The 21,862-nt window shown below is 41.1% G+C and overlaps 1 protein-coding gene and 1 non-coding gene across 2 annotated transcripts in view; one reads left to right on the top strand and one right to left on the bottom strand.

The window, feature by feature from the left end:
* Window positions 1-842: 842 nt before the first annotated feature.
* On the bottom strand, window positions 843-1,056 carry LOC128318260 (small nucleolar RNA U3). The gene has a single exon (XR_008301734.1). It is a non-coding gene; the product is annotated as a small nucleolar RNA U3 (small nucleolar RNA).
* Window positions 1,057-4,885: 3,829 nt separating this feature from the next.
* LOC117597151 (titin-like) overlaps window positions 4,886-21,862 on the top strand; it is a 76,657-nt gene continuing 59,680 nt past the window's right edge. The window contains exon 1 of the mRNA XM_053233527.1: window positions 4,886-4,982. Within this exon, the coding sequence (XP_053089502.1) occupies window positions 4,886-4,982 (97 nt within the window). The remainder of the gene's footprint in view (window positions 4,983-21,862) is intronic.

Below are 21,862 nucleotides of genomic sequence, written 5' to 3'. Positions count from 1 at the left end.
AAGCTGGGTGACCTAGCTCACCAAGTTCAACTTTGAAGTGCATTATAAGCCTGGAAGACTGAACCAAAATGCAGACATGCTGTCCCATATCCTGGTGGCTTCAGAGCCAGAAGTTGAGTACATACAGAAAGACTTCTTAGTGATAAAGGAAGAAAACGTTTGTTTGTGGCCTGTCTGCACAGTTAGGTCCAAGAAGCCGGTGGCACACTCGGCAGCTCAGTCCAGGCTGAAAATCCAAATCTGTGGACACAGCTGGAATGAGCTTCAGGAACCTCAGATGTTGCCTGCCGTTAAGGTGCATGAAAGGCCCAAGAAACAGAAGATGCATGAGATGAGCTGGCCACAACAGAAATGGACTGGATAGTGGAGCGACTGAAGTTGCAGCACGGCGTCCTGTTTCGGGTGCTTACGAGACCCCAGAGATGGTGAGGAAGTGCGCCAGCTGGTTGTGCCTGTAAAATGGGTATGCATTCACGTAGGCTTATACAAGTACACAAAATACAGGTCTATTCTGCAACAGCCTAAAGCCCTGAAACTGACTCCTTTTACTTGCAAAACACATCATAGTTTAGAAACTTAGTAGTACTATCTGAGTAGGACTAAATTCTTACCCTCACTATATGGGCACAGTGGTACTTAGTATATTATGACATCGACAAACATCAATAACAAGACAAGCAAATCAGTATAACACACTACCTAAAAATTACTCTCAAACTTAAGTTATTGACCACAATTACAAGCATTAAACTAAAAATCTACATAACCATTTCTAATATTTTCAATATAAAACTTGTATAAGCACTATATGCTCTTTTTTCTTTGGAACTAATAAAATACCAGTCACTCTGACCATGTACTCTTCCACTCATACCTCATAAGAAGTAGAGAACATTCATCAATGATTAAAAACCCATGAAAGAATCATTAGGCTAGAGCTGATTCATGCTCAGAAGAGTGCATCAAAACTCATCATTGTGATTAGAGAGACATAACACTTTCAAATCACATTTCCTAGCTAGAAACTATAGAAATGATCCCTGAAAGTATAGTCTTAGCATTTCTTAGCCTCAGACAAAAAACGACCCAAAATAACACGCAAATCCAGAAATGGTAGATTTTAGATTCTACACATAACACACTAAAATGAACAGCGAGAGGCTACACATAACACACACTAGAATGATCAGCTATCCACATAAAAAACGTACTCGGTTACTTACGTAACCTCGGTTCCCTGAGATACGAGAACGAGTACTGCGTCGCTAGACGCTATGGGGAAAACTCCTTTTCTCCGATGACTGAAGCCTTTACAATCACGCAGTGAAACTGCACGGCCATTGGTTCGTGCAGTGCAATAAAGCGAACCAATGGCTCGGCAGCAGAACTGCACGCGCCTATGGCAAGGAGGCCCGCCAGAATGGGCGGAGCCATCTGGCTATATAAGCGGGCATAGTGCCATAGGATCTCAGATCAAATCGACTGAAGCGACTGAGTTGTGCAACGTCCTGACACGGCCTGCAACGCAGTACTCGTTCCCGTATCTCAGGGAACCGAGGTTACGTAAGTAACCGAGTACGTTCCCTTTCGATACTACACTCGTACTGCATCGCTAGACGCTATGGGGAACCAATACAATCACGCCGTGCCAAGAACGTGGAATGACTGCCATGAATCGGCCTTGAGTGAATAAGGCTCAGAGGGACTAGCATAAACAGGGTGCACCCCCCGAGAGGCGTAAGGGCTGAGGTCAACCCAGCTTAGGATAATTGTTCGAAATAATACTGTGCCATTTCAGCACTCCCAAAAGGGCCAAAAACGCACAAGGAATCCGCCTGTCCTAACCGGCGTGTGTCTCTCAGGCAGATAGGATCCGAGCCTGCAAGGCTGGAACATCCAGGCTATAAAACCTGGTGAATGTGGACGGCGAGACCCAGCCGGCCGCCGCACAAATGTCTGCCATGGACACCCCGCTAGACCATGCCCACGACGAGGCCACGCCCCGAGTGGAATGGGCTCTCACTCCTATGGGGCTCGGGAGGCCCAGGGAGGAGTATGCTAGCGCAATAGCGTCAACTAGCCATCGAGAAATTCTCTGCTTTGTGACCGGAGACCCCTTGGTGCAGCCGCCAAAGCACACAAAGAGCTGTTCTGACTGCCTAAATGGAGCGGAACGCTCGATGTAAATTCTCAACGCCCTGACAGGGCAGACAAGGTTCAACTCTGGGTCTTCCTCCGATGGATGAAGCGCCGAGAGAGAGATAACCTGTGCTCTAAACGGGGTGTAGAGCACCTTAGGAACGTAACCCCGCCTCGGCTTTAGGACGACCTTGGAGTCGTTAGGCCCAAATTCGAGGCAGGCAGGGCTCACCGAGAGCGCCTGCAAGTCACCTACTCGCTTGACCGATGCTAACGCCAGTAGCAAGGCGGTTTTTAACGATAGGATCTTTAAGTTCACAGACTGTAGTGGCTCAAATGGGGACCCCTTGAGGGCCCACAGGACTGTGGGCAGGTCCCACGCAGGGACGGTGGGGGGCCGGGGAGCATTAAGCCTCCTGGAACCCCTCAGGAAATGAACAACTAGGTTGTTCCGGCCCACAGACTGTCCTGCTATAGGAGCATCGAAAGCTGCTATAGCTGCCACGTAAACCTTGAGCGTGGACGGGGAGCGGCCCTTGTCCAACAGCTCCTGTAGAAAAGACAATATCACCGATATGTCGCAAGCAATAGCGTCTTCGCCACGGGCTGCGCACCAGGCAGAGAAGACTGACCACTTAAGGGCATAGAGGCGTCTTGCAGACGGAGCTCTAGCCTGTGAAATAGTGTTCAGGACACTTTCAGGGAGATCTACTGATTCCCGTCGAGGGCCCAAAGATGCAACGCCCATAACTCAGGTTGGGGGTGCCAAATTGTCCTGTTCGCCTGAGAGAGGAGGTCCCGTCTCAGGGGAATGGGCCATGGGGCTGCCGTAAGCAGCTGAGAGAGCTCCGAGAACCAAGGCTGGTTCCTCCAGAGCGGAGCAAATAGGAGGACTCTGTGTTTGTGGTCCCTGATTCGCCTGACTACCTGAGGGATCAAAGCGATCGGGGGGAAAGCATACAGGAGGAGGTTGGGCCAATCGTGGGCCAATGCATCCTCGCTCTTTGAAAAATACATTGTGCAGTGAGAGTTGTCTTCTGAGGCGAAGAGATCGACCTCTGCCCTGCCAAATCCCAGATTTTCTGAATCGTCTGCGGGTGGAGCATCCACTCCCGTGAGGGGACGTTGCTCCGAGATAGCATGTCTGCTCCCCGGTTCAGCACGCCAGGGACGTGTGCTGCCCTCAACGACTGCAGGTTGAGCTGTGCCCACTCCAAGAGACGTTTTGCCATCTCGAAAAGGCGTTTTGAGGAGAGCCCGCCTTGGCGATTTATATAGGCGACCACTGTCATGCTGTCCGAGCGGACTAGCACGTGGTGCCCCCTCAGGTCCGGCAAGAAGGTCTGAAGAGCTCGACATACTGCCGCCATCTCGAGGCAGTTGATGTGTAACCGACCCTCTGCAACCGACCAGGAGCCGAAGGCCGGTTTGCCCTCGCACAGAGCTCCCCAACCCACGCTGGAAGCATCTGTCGAGACAACCTTCCTTCTGTGGACAATGCCCATGGTTATGCCCTGCTTGAACCATTGGGGTTGAACCTATGCAGGAGCAGGCCCAGCTGTAGTACTGGGGATGCGGAGGCCATGAGGCCTAGCATCCTTTGGAACATCTTCAGGGGGCGAATAGCTCCAATTTTGAAGGAGGTCGCGAGCTGCTGTATGACTAGCGCACGTTCTGGTGCGACTACAGCCCTCATGTGGACTGAGTCGAAAACTGCCCCCAGGAACGAAATTCATTGGCTGGGGGACAGTGAGCTCTTGGCGAAATTGATCCTGAGTCCCAGGCACTCCAAGTGGCTGAGAAGGAGGGATCTGTGAGACACTAGCTCGGCCTCTGACTGGGCTAAAATGAGCCAGTCGTCGAGGTAATTCAGAATGCGGATTCCTTTCTGTCTCAGAGGAGAAAGAGCCGCATCTGTGCACTTCGTAAAAGTACAAGGAGCCAGAGACAGTCCGAAGGGCAGGACCGTGTATTGATAAGCCACTCCCTCGAAGGCGAATCTCAAGAATCGTCTGTGATGGGGGGCTATCTGGATGTGAAAGTATGCGTCTTTCAGGTCCAGAGAAAAGAACCAGTCCCCTGGGGGTATTTGCGAGAGAATCTGATTCAAGGTAATCATCCTGAACGGCCGCTTCATGAGCGCGCGATTCAGGCGTCTGAGATCGAGGATGGGCCGACGGCCGCCATCCTTTTTGAGGACGAGGAAGTAGCTGCTGTAAAAACCCAACTCGCTCTGTGCTGGCGGAACCGTTTCTATGGCTCCCTTCGCCAGCAGAACCATCACCTCGGAGCGTAGAACGTGAGCGTCCCTGCCCTGTACTAAGGTGGGAACCACACCGCTGAATCGCGGGGGTCTTCGAGCGAACTGGAGTGAGTACCCCTGCTTTATAATCCCCAAAACCCAATCTGACACACCGGGGATGGCCTGCCAAGCCTCTGCCCGTGTGGCGAGGGGTTGGATTGGTTCGAGTGGCGGATCGTTCTGAGGGAGCTTGACACTCGTTATAAGTGGAAGAGGAATTTTGCTCTCTTTTTGAAAATGTTTGTGTTTTATTTTTGTTAGAACAACGGCTGCTTGTGGAGGCGCTACTAGAACGGGCCTGGTGTCCACAACAGCATTTACAAACACATTGCCACCAGCACCCGGAACCGAACGGGGTGCTCGGGGACATAACAGAGCTAGCTTGGGGGGTGGTCCGGCGATGGCGAGACTTTGTCCCCTCCTCTTCCTGTCTGGCATATCAGGATGACGCCCGAGGCGCAGGATCCACTGTCAGCTTGGGCCGGGGTCCTTAGCGTCTCAAAAATGAGTGGCGTCTGGCCGAGCAGGAGCGCTGCGGAGGGTCAGGCTTTTGGGTAGGCTGAGCAGGCGCAGGCACAGATCTAGCCAACTGCTGCGTTGGAACAGGCTTGGGGCGACTGGTGGTGCTCGCAGAGCTTGAGCGCTTCGGCAAGAAGTGTCGGGGTCCAAACAGCCCCGTGGGAGAAACCGGAGAATCCAGAAAGGATCTCTCTTTAATCTCAGTCAGGTTCAGACATAAGTGGCGCTCCAAGACCACTAGATTGGCCACAGACCTCCCTATGGCCTGAGCCGTCGCATTCGTAGCTTGAAGGGTTCCTTAAAGGCCGCATTAGTCTCGTAGCTCAGCGGAGAGAAAATCTTCATCGCTGAAGGAGAATTGATCTGAGATCCTATGGCGCTATGCCTGTTTATATAGCCAGATGGCTCGACTCATCCTGGCGGGCTTCCTCGCCATAGGCGTGTGCAGTTCCACTGCTGAACTGCACGCTTTATTGCACTGCACGAACCAATGGCCGTGCAGTTTCACTGCGTGATTGTAAAGGCTTCAGTCATCAGAGAAAAAAGGAGTTTTCCCCATAGCGTCTAGCAACGCAGTACAAGTGTAGTGTCGATAGGGAACGTGTGAAGTCAGCCATCTCCTCAGTTCACTCGAGCTGTTGAGAAGGATGGTAGGTGAAAATGTCTCTGGTCAATCGGTCAAAAAAAAAAAATGTCGGGAGACATTGTTTTATTTTTGTCTAAAGTCAGTTGTATTTGTCTAGAAATGTGTTTAAGATAACTTTACTCTGTATTATTGTGTTAAGGAGGGTAAAGCAGTGTGTAGCAGAGTTTTATGTGTTTTACAGGTAGTTGTGCACACCATGTGCTAATGGCGTCTGCTCTGTTTTTTTTTTTTTTTTCATTTTGTATATTCGTTTGATTTATCCTTATGTGTATTATTTTTCGACAGTTTTGTGACCGGATTAGTAGTATTTATTGTCTGTTTGGTACTTCCCATGTCTTTTCCAGGTATGATGTATTACTTTTTCATGCAGTTTTGTGTTCTCTATGTGTACAAAAGAAAAAAAAGAGATTGAGTCATACTCATATGTAACAAAAAGTGTTTATTGATTAAGTTGTCAGTTCAGTCGAGCTGTTGAGAAGGATGTTTTGTGACCGGATTAGCTGTATTTATTGTCTGTTTGGTACTTCCCATGTCTTTTCCAGATTTTCCCCAGCTCACAGTAAACGCTAACGTGAGTGTGCTCAACAAAACTGTTTTCCTGTGGTCTTTATTGAGAGGATAGAAAGCACGAACCGAGAGGGGTTACAAGGGCAAAGTGAAGACAGTGAAGATGAAGAGGCATATCCACAGATACGAACAAAAATGTTTAAATGAAACATCAAACTATTTAAGTCCACATAAGAAGTGTAGCATATGATGCACTCAAATTATAAGAGAGAGTTCAGATATACACAGCTGTTACTGATGCAATATGGTCAGTGTACTCTAAAGTAATATAGTCAACATGTGCCAAGTAAATTTCAAATATTTCAACTCTTGCGATGGGATCACACCAGCCACGGTGCAAAATCAGAATTGGAATCAGAAGTCAAAATCACACATCACACAATCAGCGTGTATGGAATGTTTACGTACATGTTACGACCCATGAGTACTCGGCGAGTACTCGGACTACACCCATCTTTGAACTCGGCCTTCATTTTGATCTCAACTACACTAACTAACTAACTATTCCACCCTGAAGCTCTACCCGGTTGTTGCTTGTACAGCACTTGTATATATCTTGCATAATATTCCACGTTTTGTATATATCTGGTGTGTCCTTTGTGTGTGTTCCCAACAACACCTCATACTGCCCTCCAGCTAACACAACCCTGTGCTACTAACACTGTATGACCCAACCCTAGACTGCGTCGTAACAGTAGATTTAAACAGAAACTGAAGCCCAATAACATAAAAACTTTAAGTACAGTGCTATTTTATTTGCCATTATATTATATTTGCTAGTCTATTAAAATTTAAAGTAATTAGAACACAAAAAGAAAAAAATCCTGAGACTCATTGGAGGTTCAGTGCCACTGCGACCTTCAGCAGCAACAGGAATCTGTGGAACCGTCACACATTCCCCCTCAGTGCACAGCAGCGTGTGTCCTGCAGTGAGTGCTGCTGTGCATTTGTTTCTGTTTCTGGAGCCATATTTCCATGTTCCTGTGTAAATCCACACTTTTCATTTGGATTATGGATCTGCCTACTTTGATATTGCCTTCCTGAACCTTGACCTCTGCTTGGAAATATGATGAAGATGATTGGTTTGCCCTTAATAAAGAGCATGCTGAGTTTACTCACTTGTGTCCTGTCTCATCAGCTTTGCACATTACAGCTTCTCACATTATTTTTTTTGTCTTTATCCCTGAGGAAAATTGTTTCGTTGCAGCAGTACAATAAACAACAAAAATGCAAGGACACAGAAAATGCACAGATTGTAGTACCCATTACAGTAAGTAAATAAAAATAAAATATGATAAAAATAAAATTCTAAGTAGCAACAAAAGTAAAGTAACTGTAGTCCAGGTGATAAAGTGACTGTCAGTAGAATTTGTCCATAAGAAAAAGAATATATATGGAAAAAAAAATACATTGTGAAGGAATGTAAAAAATGTTGCGTTATTGCATGGTTAATACAGGGTGGATGAGCTGTGCAACAGCTCTAACAGTAAAAATGATGAACTGTTCACACCTAAAGGGAAAAAAAAAGCACACCACGTTCACTAACTGCTTACATGCTGGTCATTGCTATTATTGGTGACTTTTTACCACCACATACAGAAACCACAACAGCTCTCTCTTTCTCTATCTGACTCTCTGCACGTCCTCTTTGAAACATATGGTTTTAAGACTCCCACTACAGAGGACATAAAAAGTCTTTACACTCCTGTTAAAACTGCAGGTGATACAAAAAATGATACCAAGATAAAAATGAAACCAAGATAAATCATGTTAGATCTTTTCCCAACTTTAATGTGATATAGAAACCAACAAAATTCAAGTGAAAAACAAATAAAGTTTTTTTTTTTTATTATTGGGGGTGGGGGTTCTAAGGGGAAAGAAAAACATATTCTGGTTGCAAAAGTGTGCACATCCCTTTACTAATACTTGGTTAAAGCACCTTTTACTTGTAATACAGCACTCAGTGTTTTTGGGTAAGAGTCTACCAACTTAGCACATCTTGATCTGTCAATTTTATTCCACTCTCCCGTGCAAAAAATGCTCCAGATCTATCAAATTGCAAGTGGATCTCCTGTGCACAGCCTTCTTCGAGTTATTCCTCAGGTTTTCGATAGGATTTAGATCTGGGCTCTGAGTGGGCCATTCCAAAACACTGAGCTTCTTCTTCTGAAGCTTGTACTTTGTTGACTTGGATTTGTGCTTTGAGTCAATATCATACTGGAAGGTGATTTTTTTTTCATCCTCAGCTGTCTAACAGAGTCCTGCAGGTTTTGTGCCAAAATAGAACTATCCATGATTCCATCTATCTTGACTAGAGCGTCAGTATCAGCTGAAGAGAAGCAGCCCCATAGCATGATGCTGCTACCACCATGCATCACTGTGGGTATAGTGTTCTTTGGGTGATAAGCTTCCTTTTTTCATAATTATGTCCAAAAATTTCTACCTTGGTCTTTCTCATCTGACCATAACACATTTTGCCACATGATTTGGGGTGATTTAGGCAGGCTTGGATGTTTTGTTTTTTTTTTTCATGAGAAAGGGCTTCTGTCTAGCCATCCTACTCTATAGCCCAGATATGTGCAGAATAAAAGATATTGTTGTCGCATACATGGAGTGACCAGTACTTGCCAGATATTCCTGCAGATCCTTTAATGTTGCTGTAGGTCTCTTTGTAGCCTCCCTGATAAGTTTTCATCTTATTCTTTCAACAATTTTGGAAGGATGTCCTGTTACAAATGTCACTGTGGTGCCCCATTGTCTCCACCTGTTGATGATGGCCTTCACAGTGTTCCATGGTACATCTAATGTTGTGGAAATTCTTTTGTACCCCTCTCCTGATAGACCTTTTAACCATGAGATCCCATACATGGTTTGTAAGCTCTTTGTGGACCATGGCTTCAGCAATCAGATGAAACCAAGAACCTGTCAAGAAAATTCAACATAAACAGCTGATCTTTATTTGGGGTTAATCAGAATCACTTCATTGATGACAGGTGTATAATAATTACTTTTTAAACACGAGTTTGAATGTGATTGGTTCATTCTGAGCACAGTCACATGCTCCATTGTATGAGTGTGCACTCTTGGTTGCTATATCATATTAAAGGTTGAAATAAATATGACATGATTTATGTTTTTTTTTTTTAAATTCAATATTAACAGGGCTGTCTAGACTTTTTATATCCATTGTATATTCAGCCATGTGGGGAGAAACTTTTTACATCACTACTATAATGCACATAATGCCCACTATGAGTGGTGAAAACATTTTTGCTGCTTGTAGTGAATCCTAATAACGTATGTAACTATAATATAACTAATGTATGAATTTCAACCTGCATTACCTCTCTCTCTTTCTCTCTCTCTCTCTGTCTCTCTCTCTCTCTCACACACACACACACACACACAAGTGTGATTGGTCTTTAGAAACACAGGAAGTGTTGAGGCTTTAATACAGACACTGCTCATTCATTCAGTCAGTCATCAGTAGGACAGGATGGAGCTCCGTCCACTCCATGTGATGCTCTGTGAGTAAATGTTCTCTGTATGTCTTCATGGCAGTGAGGGGTGCTGAATTAAGTTTCTAATTAACAGGCTGAGAGTCCTGTGTCTGTGTGATTATTTCATTTGTCTGTAGTTCTGATTTGATGCTGAATTTAGAGTAAACAGTGAATTCTGCTTTTTGTGGTATGTTTAAATTCCACCCAATTTATTTTCTGAGTAAAATATTAATTAGTCACTGTATTAAATCTGCAATTGCATGCTGGTGTCTCACATATGTCCAGAACATTAAAGCTGAGTTTATGATTTTAACTGCAGTTATCTATTGGAAGTCAGCATTTATTTAAGATTTTACATTTTATAGTTTATTCAATATTTTGGTGATATTTTCTGTACTCTAATGTTTGAAAGTGGAGAATGTTGCTCTTGTAGATATACTATAAAACCTAGCGTCTGGCAGGAGACTGTGCCAAGCAGACAGGAAATCAATTGACTCAGTTTCTAAATATAAGATGTTTATATTCATAGAGACATGGCACTGTGTTCAATAACAGAACAGAATGGATGCTGCTTTGAATAAATCTATTTGAGATTTATATAGCAAATAGAGTGTGATAACTAACAATTCATATTATACTACCACGCTGGTGAATTCTCAGTTCTGATTGGTTAGAAGGTGTTGACTAATTTTCTCTAACAGCAGCTCTGACAGTAGTGTTTGTTTCAAGACAAAGTACAGGTTTATATTACTGTTGTCACACTTTATCATTTCTTTATAAAGTGACTTGTACAGGGACTTGTGTAGTGGACAAAATCGTGTAATTTAACAGACAATTTCATAATGGTTGTTATGGTGATGTTTTCTGTAAGAAGACGATTATTAACATTTATGGAACGTTTATTTAACATTTATGGAATATTTATGGAGTCTCGAGTGTCAGTGCTTTGTAATGGTCAGTAATTTTTCCATCATGGGAAAGCCTTTATTCCACTAGATTTGGAAAGGAATGTAGATTAAGACAAATTGTCCTTTGAGGTTTCACAGTAACATGACAACATTTTTTGCCTCTATATTTTTTGTAACTTCAGTTGTGAAAACAGATGCTTGTAAAAAGGAAATGACTGACTGTTGCTATGACACTAGTGACAAAAAGAACTAACTTGTGGTTTGTGTCTTGTGATTGTCACACAACATTAAACATGAACATAAATGGTAAAAAGTATGACATGTTCATTAATAATTTAAAACATTGTAATTGTTGGCAAATTGCTGTGGTATAAGAGGAATAAAACACTTCAGGATATGCTGTTATTGGAAAATAATCAACTTTGGAATGGTAAAAGTAAATCCACTTCACACTGAGCCACATCAGACCACCCCATTGTTGGATTATTTTCTTACAACAGCAAGCCCCCCAAGCTTTATTGTATACTTCATCTGTCATTTCTTCTGTTTCTCTCCCTATTTTTAGTGCTGATGGGACTCATCCACTGCATACCAACAGGTGATTGCTGTTCTTGTTTATGTAAAACTCAGCCTGCTCATTTTAATAGATGGTTAAGACAAGTGGATCAAATGAGTAAAATCATATCTAATAATACATGTACTGTAAATTTGAGTGTATTCATCTTTCTACATTAACCTTTACTCAGTGTTTAGATCAGCTTTACACATATAGATTCAGTGAGACCTTAGACTAAGAGCTTTTAATATAAATGTATGGTCTGGGTCAGTATTGGGCTGGGGGGGTGGGGGGGTGGTGCATGGTTGAAAGTGTGTGTAACAGAAGTTTGTGTGGAAGTATGTCCCCCGTGGTTAAAAGTGTACAAGATGTGTGTAGTTTTTATGGGGTGGGGATTATCTGCATATTTGCATAAGACTGGTGTAGATTACAGTACAGTAAATTAGCATCATGATAGGAACGCCTCATTCCTTTTAGAATGGACCATACCATTTGGCCTTAAAGAAAAAAAATATATAGGAATTAGGACATATAGCATGTTTTAGTTATAAATCTATGTATATACTTGTTAAAAAGTCATGAATATAAGAATATCATGAATGCATCAAGCAACTTGTCTGTTCCATCTTGAAAGACTAATTACACTTAGCCTATTTAGACTTAGCCTACACTTAGCCCCATCCTTGCTACCCACCTACATAAGGAAGAAAGGAAGAAAGCTCCTATCATGCTGTTGTGACGGAAATGAACTACAGAGCCCAAAATGAATCCATCAAGTGGGAGGAGTCAGTAAGCCGAAGGAAATGGAGGAGATAAAATCCATTTAGACACAAGTGTGTGTACGTGAGTGAGAGTTGTGTCCGCTGATCCGCGTGTAAGAGTTTTCATTTTCTGTATCAAGAGTAAGAATTTGGACAAGTTTGAACTGCCTGGAGTCTGTAGATGCTTAAAATGTGAAAAAAAAAAAGAAATGACAAGCCTAGAGATTACCGTGTTATGAAAGGTTCGTTCCCTGCGCTGTGGAGGAGTGCTTGGATTTCTACAATTCATGCAAGCTGCTCCTTTCCTTGTGGTGTCTGGGCCGTATGAAAGCTGAATCGTTAGACAGTAAGCGCTCTGAAGTAAAGCCACTGACAATGAAACGACGAGACTGAAGATTACGGTGTTACAGGAGTTTCGCTGGCTGCACAGTGGGCGAGTGTTCGGATGTTCACTACAGCACTCGTTAATCAGCTGTGTTTGAACTACACAGGATTGGGATGCTGTAACTTTGAGTGAGTTTCGTGTTGTCTTGGCCGGACCTTCTGATTAAGAAAATGAACATTCAAAAGAGTCATCTGAACTGTTGAAGGAACCATGGGTTGATGTGTTATAAGTTAATGCAATATGAGTTGATGTGTTATGTTTGGGTTGCTTCAGTTATGGACTTTGAAATTACAGAGACTTGATGCATTGACAAGTACTATGTCGGAATATTTACAGCTGTAGTTATGATATCTATTGATTTACTATTGATGATTGGTAGACTTGTGTATTCTTCTCCCTCTTTTGAAGGACGACTGTGATATATTGATGCTGATTTATATGGTAATTTATTTCATGAGATGATTTATTTTTGGCTGTTTTATTTGTTGTGTACTTTGACATGCTTTGAATAAGCAAGGGATAGTGGAAAAAGAAACAAGCCCCACTTTGGGTTAAATTAAAAAGAAAAACATTTTTGCAATTGTAAGAGTGCATTTTTTTGTTTGTTTTTTTTTGTACTGTTCTGTGAAGTGTGATTTAAGGTAACGTGCATAGCTAGAATCACTACGTCACACTGTGAATTAACCTTTCCAACTTGGTCCCCACTGTGACCACCCCTCCCCAAACATCATGTCTGATACACTGTTAACAAAGCAGCTAACATACCTGTCACACTCTTGTGGGTTAGGAGTGAAATGAGGAAATGGTAAGCAGGCCTGGTACGACTCAAAACGGCTGTTTATTCTTTCCTTTTTTCTTTTGAGCACTTTTTTTTCTTTTGAGTGTCAGGCAGCAGAGACATTTGCAGTTAGGTTTATTAAGATCAGGCAAACAATTCAAAACTTGAAGCAAGATCAAGGTCAAAAACAGGTGGAGATTCAGGCAATCAGCAAACAACATGAAGTAGGCAAAGACAGAACTCATGGAACCAGATAAAAAAAAGTCAAAACCAGAATAGCTAGAACAGAGATAAAGGCATGGTAAGTCAGACAATGATACACTGAGTATTACTTCGCAGTGAGTGAGTGTTTTTGAGTTCTTTATATAGTAGTGGATGTGAGACAAGTGTGCATGATTAGAAGTCTGGTGACTGTGAACATGACAATGGACGTGTGAGTTGGGAAGTGTAGTCAGTGGCAGCCAGGTTTGTAGACTGCAGTTCTCCAACAGATCATCTTGCAGAGAGGCTGTATTGTAGTGTTTGAGGTTTATGAGTGTCTGGCGGTGGTAAACGCGAACACCGGTAGCTCCGATGTCCATGTGCCGTTAAAAGTCGGCCTAAGGACGAAAAAAGCACCATTTTGTATCCGGAGTGGCTGCTGCGTGCTACTGCCGCGCCGCCATCTGCAGTTTAATTTATGTAATTTATGTAGTCCCCGTAGTTCTGTGTTGTTCTGTGTTGTCTTATGTGGCACCTTGGTCCTGGAGAAACGTTGTTTCGTTTCACTGTGTACTTGTATATGGCTGAAATGACAATAAACTCCACTTGACTTGACTTGCAGTGTGTTCTGGAAATGGAGTCTGGTGCTGACATGACATACTATTCTAGCTATTCTAGCTCTCAATTCGACATCTCAAACACACACACATACACTTCAGCTCTCACTGCTTGGCTCATGTGCCATGCAGCACACTGGCGGTCTCTCTGATACACTGTTAACAAAGCTAAGCTACTAGCATGCTGTATAAGCGTGTATAAACCTGGCAAACCCAGTCCCCACTGTGACCATCCCTACTCCAAAACTGTTTTGTTTAACTGTGTGGATTGGCTGTATCTGGGTTCTGTTCCAAGGGGAAATCCCAGATGGTAATCCCCGTGAAGGATGGAGGGGTGGAGCCCTCCCCATCCTCTGTGTTTCCCTGACATGGAGGTGATGTGGATGGTGCCAGCACTGCCTTTAAAGCCGATGCTGTGCATATTCCACACCGTGCCTTGTACTGCAGGACCTATCCGCAAACATTTCTCATACTATTTCCTGAAACCCTGCCCAATTTGTCCCAAGAAATAGTGGATGGGTGAGGCGAGGACTAACTGCCACCTCTACTCAATGTAGAGGGCCCTGGACACCGGCAGATACTTGTGAACATCCCCGTGCACACACATTACCTCCACCAGTTGTGCATTACGCAATGGCCCGCCTTGACTTAGGCTTTGGTAGAATGAGGTCTGATTACAACCTCCACCAAGGCCTGATGTGTACTCCCTTGTATACTCACTGGTATTCAGTATGTTCCTGCTCAATCAGGGGAGGCTTGCGGTGAGTCAGTGCTCCCACCTATTATTCTCTACTTTGTAGACCCTTGAAAAAGCGTGGTCCCCACCATGCATTACCTAGCCTTGTGTCCCCACCTAGTAACAAAAACACTTGTGTGTGTATAATCTTGTGGGAAAATACCATGGAAAATTACTTCACCAATCATTAATCTAGATTCTATTTAATAATTTTTTTTTTTACATTTTACCATCTATCAGCTAGTTGGGAGTGCACTGCTTTTTCTTGATTGTGCTTATGTTTATGTTCTGCCATATGTATTCTTTTTGGTTCCAGTTCTTTCTCTGCCCTGTCTGGACATTGGTTGGTTCCCCTAATGTGTTTTGTTTTTCATTTTGATTAGTTTGCATTTTATACTCTTATGTTTCTTTGTCTCATCACAAAGGCTAATCAATTATCATGCATCGCTAAGCATGTTGTTCCCTTGTTCTACCTTTTCAGATTTCTGACTCTTTCCTGTGTTAACATTTTTAAATATGGATTTCCCTCATTTAATATACATTAATATATATTGGCCCAAGGAATTGACACTGACTATGATTTCTGAATTGAGGCAATCAGTGGTTCAATATTAAGTGCAACCAGTAATGGAGATAGTGGCCATCTTTGTAACCATTAGTTAGTACAGAGGCAAGGGGTGATACAGTTAGTATTATATAGTATTTCTGTCCATTTAGTTAAATATGGCCAAATCCATATCAAACACCTTCTCAGCATCTAGCGAAGCTAATATAAATGGTGATTTATTTATGTGACTGTGGATTTAGATTTAGTTGGCAAGAACAACTATCAGATCTGAAACAATAGTCACAGAACTGATAATATTGTGGAGATCAAGATAAGTGAAAAGACTCACTTGACGGTTTTGCCTTTTTTATTTATTAACATGAGCGCTCATGAAAACCAATCCTTGAGCTCCGAAAACAACAAACTGCAAAAAAACACTACTTGGACTTCTTTTTCCAAAAAAAAACCTCCACCCACGCACTAATGCACAGACTCGTTCTTCAGAAGAACACCCACCCCTTAAAGGCCCCATTCACAAATGAACACATAACACATGAACAGAACATACATGCTTAAATCCCACCTGACAGAACAAAACATACTTCTCAGACTTGCTACAATATTATCATTCATTTTTATTTCCTTTTTCCTATCTAACAATTCTATGTTTATCTCACAGTATGACTAGAATAGACTGCTCAATACGAAAATGCAAAACCATATAGTTCGCAACCTGGTATGTCTAAGAATATGGCAGTGGGACTAAATTTATGAAACAAATAAAACACAAGTATATTTTTCATATTACCCACTTACATCGTTTGAAAGACATAAAATAACACCTGCACAACACGGTACTTTCACTCCATGAGAGTTGAAATCTTTGAGTTGAGAGTTGAGAGTTGAAGATATTGCATAAGGTACTCATAAAACATTTGAACATGAAGTGCACACATCATTACATTAGCAAAAAAATTTAAATAAATAAAAAATAACATTGCACAGCATGGCGTTGCATCAAACCATTGTGGATATTACATTCGATATCATTCTCTCAATATGATACTTGTTTGACATAAAACATCAAAACATACATCCACAAGTGATACTTATCCAAAATATTGTCATGAAATATTATATTTACCACTGGATGACATGAAATACACCAAAACAATTCAGAGAGTGTGCTTCTCTCCTGCACTTCTCACTGAGCATCGAGTAGTGTGTGTGCGCGCACGTGCATAGTCTCTTTGCTTGTACCTCACATCACCACTTACTGACACCTCAAGGTTAATTCAGGCAATAACAGCTTTTCTTGTCCTTATACTTAGCTGGAGCCATTCATCTGAACAGGAAATAAGTTTCACACAGTGCAAGGAAAGAAGCAAAATAAAGGGACCATTACCACCCGGTTACATTTAGGAAGTTATTACTATTGTACCATTGCATTAAGTTAATGAATCTTTGTGTGTTTTCTGTGGAGTGTCTCCCTTTGATAAGATCAATGTTCATAAGTGTGGGGATTACAGATTCTAGTTTAATTGACAATGCTTTACTTATCCTTTATATATTAAAATTTATTTATGATATGGGATGGTAGATGAAACATTGATTGGAGTCTTTATTTGGTTTTAAAATTAAAGTCAAATTTAAAATTAAATTAAAGTGGTTTTAAAACACCTTTGGGATGAATTAGAATGGTGATTGAGAGCCAGGCCCTCTCGTCCAATCAGGGACGGATTATGAGAAAGTGGGCCCCTGGGCACGGATGTACAAAAGGCCTCCCAGCATCCAAACGGTGAGGTTAAAAGACACTAAGTTTTTAAAATACAGAGATTTAAGGACATACAACATAGTCTGAACCCCTGCCCCAGTAAACTGTTTAAATAAAAAAATTTAAAAAAAACTCAAGAAAAAAAAAATGTTGAAGAGGGCCTCAGTATGTACTAGTCAACATTTCATACTAGAATTCTCACCATAGTGTGCAACTATCACTGTACAGCACATGATCATCTATGTGCTGAAACTCTGCTTAAAATCGATGCCTGTCTGCTGCATTTGTAAGTCACACTTGTATCTAAAACAATTCAGAAACACGTCGGATATGAACAGTGGCATACACAGGAATTGCTTTCAGTGTGATGAATACCTATACAAAATAATTTTTTTTTTTTTTGCGTTATCATTTTAAGGCACAATCTACCTTCAAATGACTTTGCCTATTAATTATGTTGCCATAAATTACCTTTATGACAGTTCCAATTAAATGATTAAAATAACATCGATAATAGGGAAACGTTATGCCTTTTCTTATAAATACTGATCTACTTTCTTTTCCTACTGGATTAAACATACTGCAGGCTACCTCATCAGCTCTAACTTCGATATCTCTATGCTTATAGTGTAGCTATCTGGCTAGTAGCTTTCAGACAGAAACGGGGAAGACACATGGTCCCAATTGGTTAATCCTATTTCTCACCATAGCAGCAGCCATTAAAAAAGGAATGCATTCATTAAAAAAAACCTTTAATCAGGATAATAAATAAGTTAAATATGTCATAAATAAATAAATAAAAAATCATAGTTTGGATTACAAACCACCCCTAACATTCTTGGCTTAGCTGTATATGTCCTAAAATAATAAACTAAAAATAAACTAAAAATAATCTATAAGCAAACAAACAAACAAACAAACTAACAAACTATATATGTCAACAGGGTAGTACTGAGCTACAGGAACACTATCCCCCTGTCCTCATGGATGGTTGTGCTGTAATTAAAACTAAATTAAAGCACCTCTAATGGCCCACTCTACCTCGCAAAAATCAACTCTATGGTCAAGTGACAATGCAGTTGTATACTGGTCTGGAGGACCATGCTGTCCGAGTTAGGGCAGTGTTTCTCAACCAGAGGTCTGCTGACCCCTTGTGGTCCATGGCATAAATTACAGGGGGTCTGTAGGATTGTTTCTAAAAATATTGAAAATATGTATGTGGTATTTTTGTTAAATATTTCAAAGTAAGTGTAGTTTCAATACATTTTTAGGCCCATTAAATTTCAGAAAAGCCACAGACTATGCTTAGTCATGAGCATTTACAACTCTCTCACTTACTTTGCTTGGTCATTCTGGAGTGTCCTCGATCAATGTTCAGCATGTCATTATTAGCGCAAGGTTTATAATGTTTAAATTCAGAGTGTACATCAAATTACGTGTAATGTTAGCAATAAAATGTGTGAACGTTTTTCTATTCACTCCAGGCTGCAAAAACTTCAATTTCAGGTTTAACATTGATGGGTAAAATGAAATGTTAAATGTGATAATGTCAATGTGTAATGTACAAAAATATCATTGTTAATATTACAGCAATGTGAATAGCAGGCAGTATATCAATTCTAATATTGAACTGAAAAATTATCAAATTTGACTCTTGTTGCTTTATGAAAATGTGTAATGTAGACTCCTTATATATTATTATACATTATATACATTATAATTATATTGCATATTAATGTATACATATTGTAGGGGGTTCATGAGGATCAGTCAGAATATGCTAGGGGTCCATAGCTGAAAAAAGATTGAGAATAACTGAGTTAGGGGGCTCTAGACAAATCATCCACTGAGCTGCCACTACCTCATGTTGAAGGTGTAATGATGGTTTATTTTCTTGTGACATCATCAAAGTTATTGTGTAGGCTATTTCTTCAGTTTCTGGATCTATGACTCTGGGTATGTAATAAGAGCAACTTTTCATGGAGGTTCTGACATTGGGGCCTGAGTCCTTTAGCTCCTGGGCCTGTGCCCATTAGGCCCGATCAGTAATCCGTCCTTACGTTCAATACCTCGATCTCATAAATCAACGATCTCGATTCTCCTTTGATTCAGTGGGTACAAATTAATGCCCATGGTTTTTTGGATGCTGGGATATGAGGTGGGCAAGGACATAAGGAGGGGATGGTGAAGCATGGGGTAACATAATTAAGGTAAGATAACATTTGGGAAGGGGGCAGACATATGCTGGTAAATGCGCATATACTATGAGCATACATTTATAAACCCTTTTGTCACTGGAGAAAGTGTACTACATATATGTTGACACACCATAATAGTGTGTTTTGGTTCATAGGTAGGACTATATAACTGTGTCACATTATAACTCATAAGCATATAAAGTTTATTCCTTTTATTCAAGGAAAAAAGCTTTTTATGTATTAAGCTATTTTTTTTCCCCACAAATAATACACATACACACACACACAAACACACACACACACACACAAACACACACACACACACACACACACACACACACACACACACACACACATATATATATATATATATATATATATATATATATATATATATATATATATACATATATACATACATATGTAATAAATATTGAATGTAAATGCTAAATTAAGCCCAAAGTTCACAGAATTACTGGGTGATAGTCTCTAATGAAGGAGAGATGGAGTACTACTGTATAGCACACATTGGAAACTTCAACTCAGAGTTCAGGGGTCCAGCCACAATTACAGTGGGAGGCATGTCATGTTTTCTACTTTTGCACTACATGATTAAAGTTATGAGGACTGTGAAGAAATTTTGATGTTAAGATATACTGCATATATGTTCAAATAAACTGCATATGTTTATGTTTTTGTTATCTTTGTACAGTGTTACTAAAACCTGAGGCGAATGGCTCACAGTCATCAAAACCTTCACAGTACAATGATGCTGTTAATCAGACTACAGCAGGTTAGTGTGTATTTAACACATGTTGTCTATTCCATTACCAATTAAAAGTGTGGACATGTAGACATGTATTTTGTCTTTGTGACAGAGGACTCAGCTTAATGGTGAATCACTTAATTACCCCACATACACAAAAATGTCCACCTTCAAATACAGGCCCTCATGTGGTTACACACTCAGAATGAACGATCAGCTGGATTCCATACACATATCTCAAAATCACATCTAACCTGACATATAAAATGCATATCAAACATGCATACACAACCAAGGGCTTTTACCTAACTTACCTTTCTTGTTGTTGTATGTCATTGGGTTTTGTTATATTATCTTGTGAGGCTGCAAGCTGACTGTATAGCCCAGAGGGTTGATCGAATGTACCAAATTATATGCTTTTATTCTGTGAATAAACGGTTATTAAGGTGGGTTTGTAAATTTCTCTGATAATCACACAGTATGTTAGAAGCTCTAATGCTGTCAGTGAGCTCAACTCATAAACACTGGCTACATGGCCTAAAGGCAAAATAACTTATCATAATAAAAGGTTTTCTCTGGGTAACTTGATGCAATAGAGCTCTTTTTGAGTTCTAAAATATTTCTCAGAATGTAGTATAGCATTTTACCAATGATATGTATGTCAAATGGCAGCATGAGATTGTCTTAATTTTGATGGATTAAAAAGCATTATTCTACTTCCTTTTGTTTTGGTACAGTAATACCAAAGGATATTTGCAGCTTAGCATGGAAAAAGTCACTCTCTTGTGTAAAGAGATTTACTATTTACTTATAATAAACCACACAACTGACAGGTCTATGCCTGAATCTGCACTGAACTCCACTTCCCACAATGCATCTCTGCCTACAAACATGGACACCTTGAACTACTTAAGCATGTTCCACACGCACTGACACCGCAAAGTATTTGTTCAGTGCTGACTTTTCACCTGACGTCTCAAGCCTTACATTCATGTTTGTTATTTCTGGTTTTGATCCTAGCAAGCGCTAGTTTTGACCTTCTTTCTTGTTTCTGGATTTTTGCCTTGAACTTAGATGCTCTGTTTGCATGTTGTCTGACCCCCTGCCTGTGATTTGCTATTGCCAGTTGTTTTAATTTGACACACTCTCTGTAATTATCACAGTCTCTGCCGACTGACAACAACATGACGACAAAACGAATCAAATATTTGTCTCTTCTAATTGTAGGGCTTTGCCTGGCTCGGCTTCACTTATTACTACAGAAAATTTTGATAGTGATAGTAACAGTGTGTGTCTCTCTCTATGTGATTCCATGCTGAGCATATAAATGTAACCGACTCAATATTGTTGTTTTGATTTTCATATGATTGTTCATAAAATGTTTTAATGTATTGCAATGTGTTTCATGCACACTTTAAAACTGGAATTTTGTATGTGATTGTATTCTTGACATGTTTTAAATTAACCAATAACATGTTTCTGTTTGGGTTAACTAGAATGTAATCACCCAGTCAGGAGTGGGGGAGGCTCTGCGGGAAGAAAAAAAAAAAAATAGGTTGCCGGTGGAAAACCTTGAGATGTGGGGTTTGAGTTCACACAAATATCCATATGATGGTTATCTATTGTCATAAGCCGGCTCAAAGATTATGACAAAAAAAGAGGGAAGCAGGGATTTAATCAAAATATAACAAATTTATTTAACAAACGAAATAGTAATGGAACGCAAATGCCGGCAAAAAGTAACATAAAAGGGTGACGCGCGGGAGAGAGAAACTCCCCACACACACCCCCCCAACAGGGGAAAGGTGGGAAGCTTTTATAATGAGGAAAGACTCCGGGCCCAGGTGTCCTCCATCCGCACTCGGACCCGCCCCACTGAAACACAAAAATAAACAAAACCAACACAGCAGGCAGGTATGCAGGCCGTCACACTATCCATTAAGCTTAAATTCACTGAAAATG

The sequence above is a fragment of the Pangasianodon hypophthalmus genome, chromosome 4 (genome assembly GCF_027358585.1).
Source record: "Pangasianodon hypophthalmus isolate fPanHyp1 chromosome 4, fPanHyp1.pri, whole genome shotgun sequence".
NCBI lineage: Eukaryota > Metazoa > Chordata > Actinopteri > Siluriformes > Pangasiidae > Pangasianodon > Pangasianodon hypophthalmus.
The sequence above is the reverse complement of the archived record's forward strand: the minus strand, read 5'-3'. Positions and strand labels throughout refer to the sequence as shown.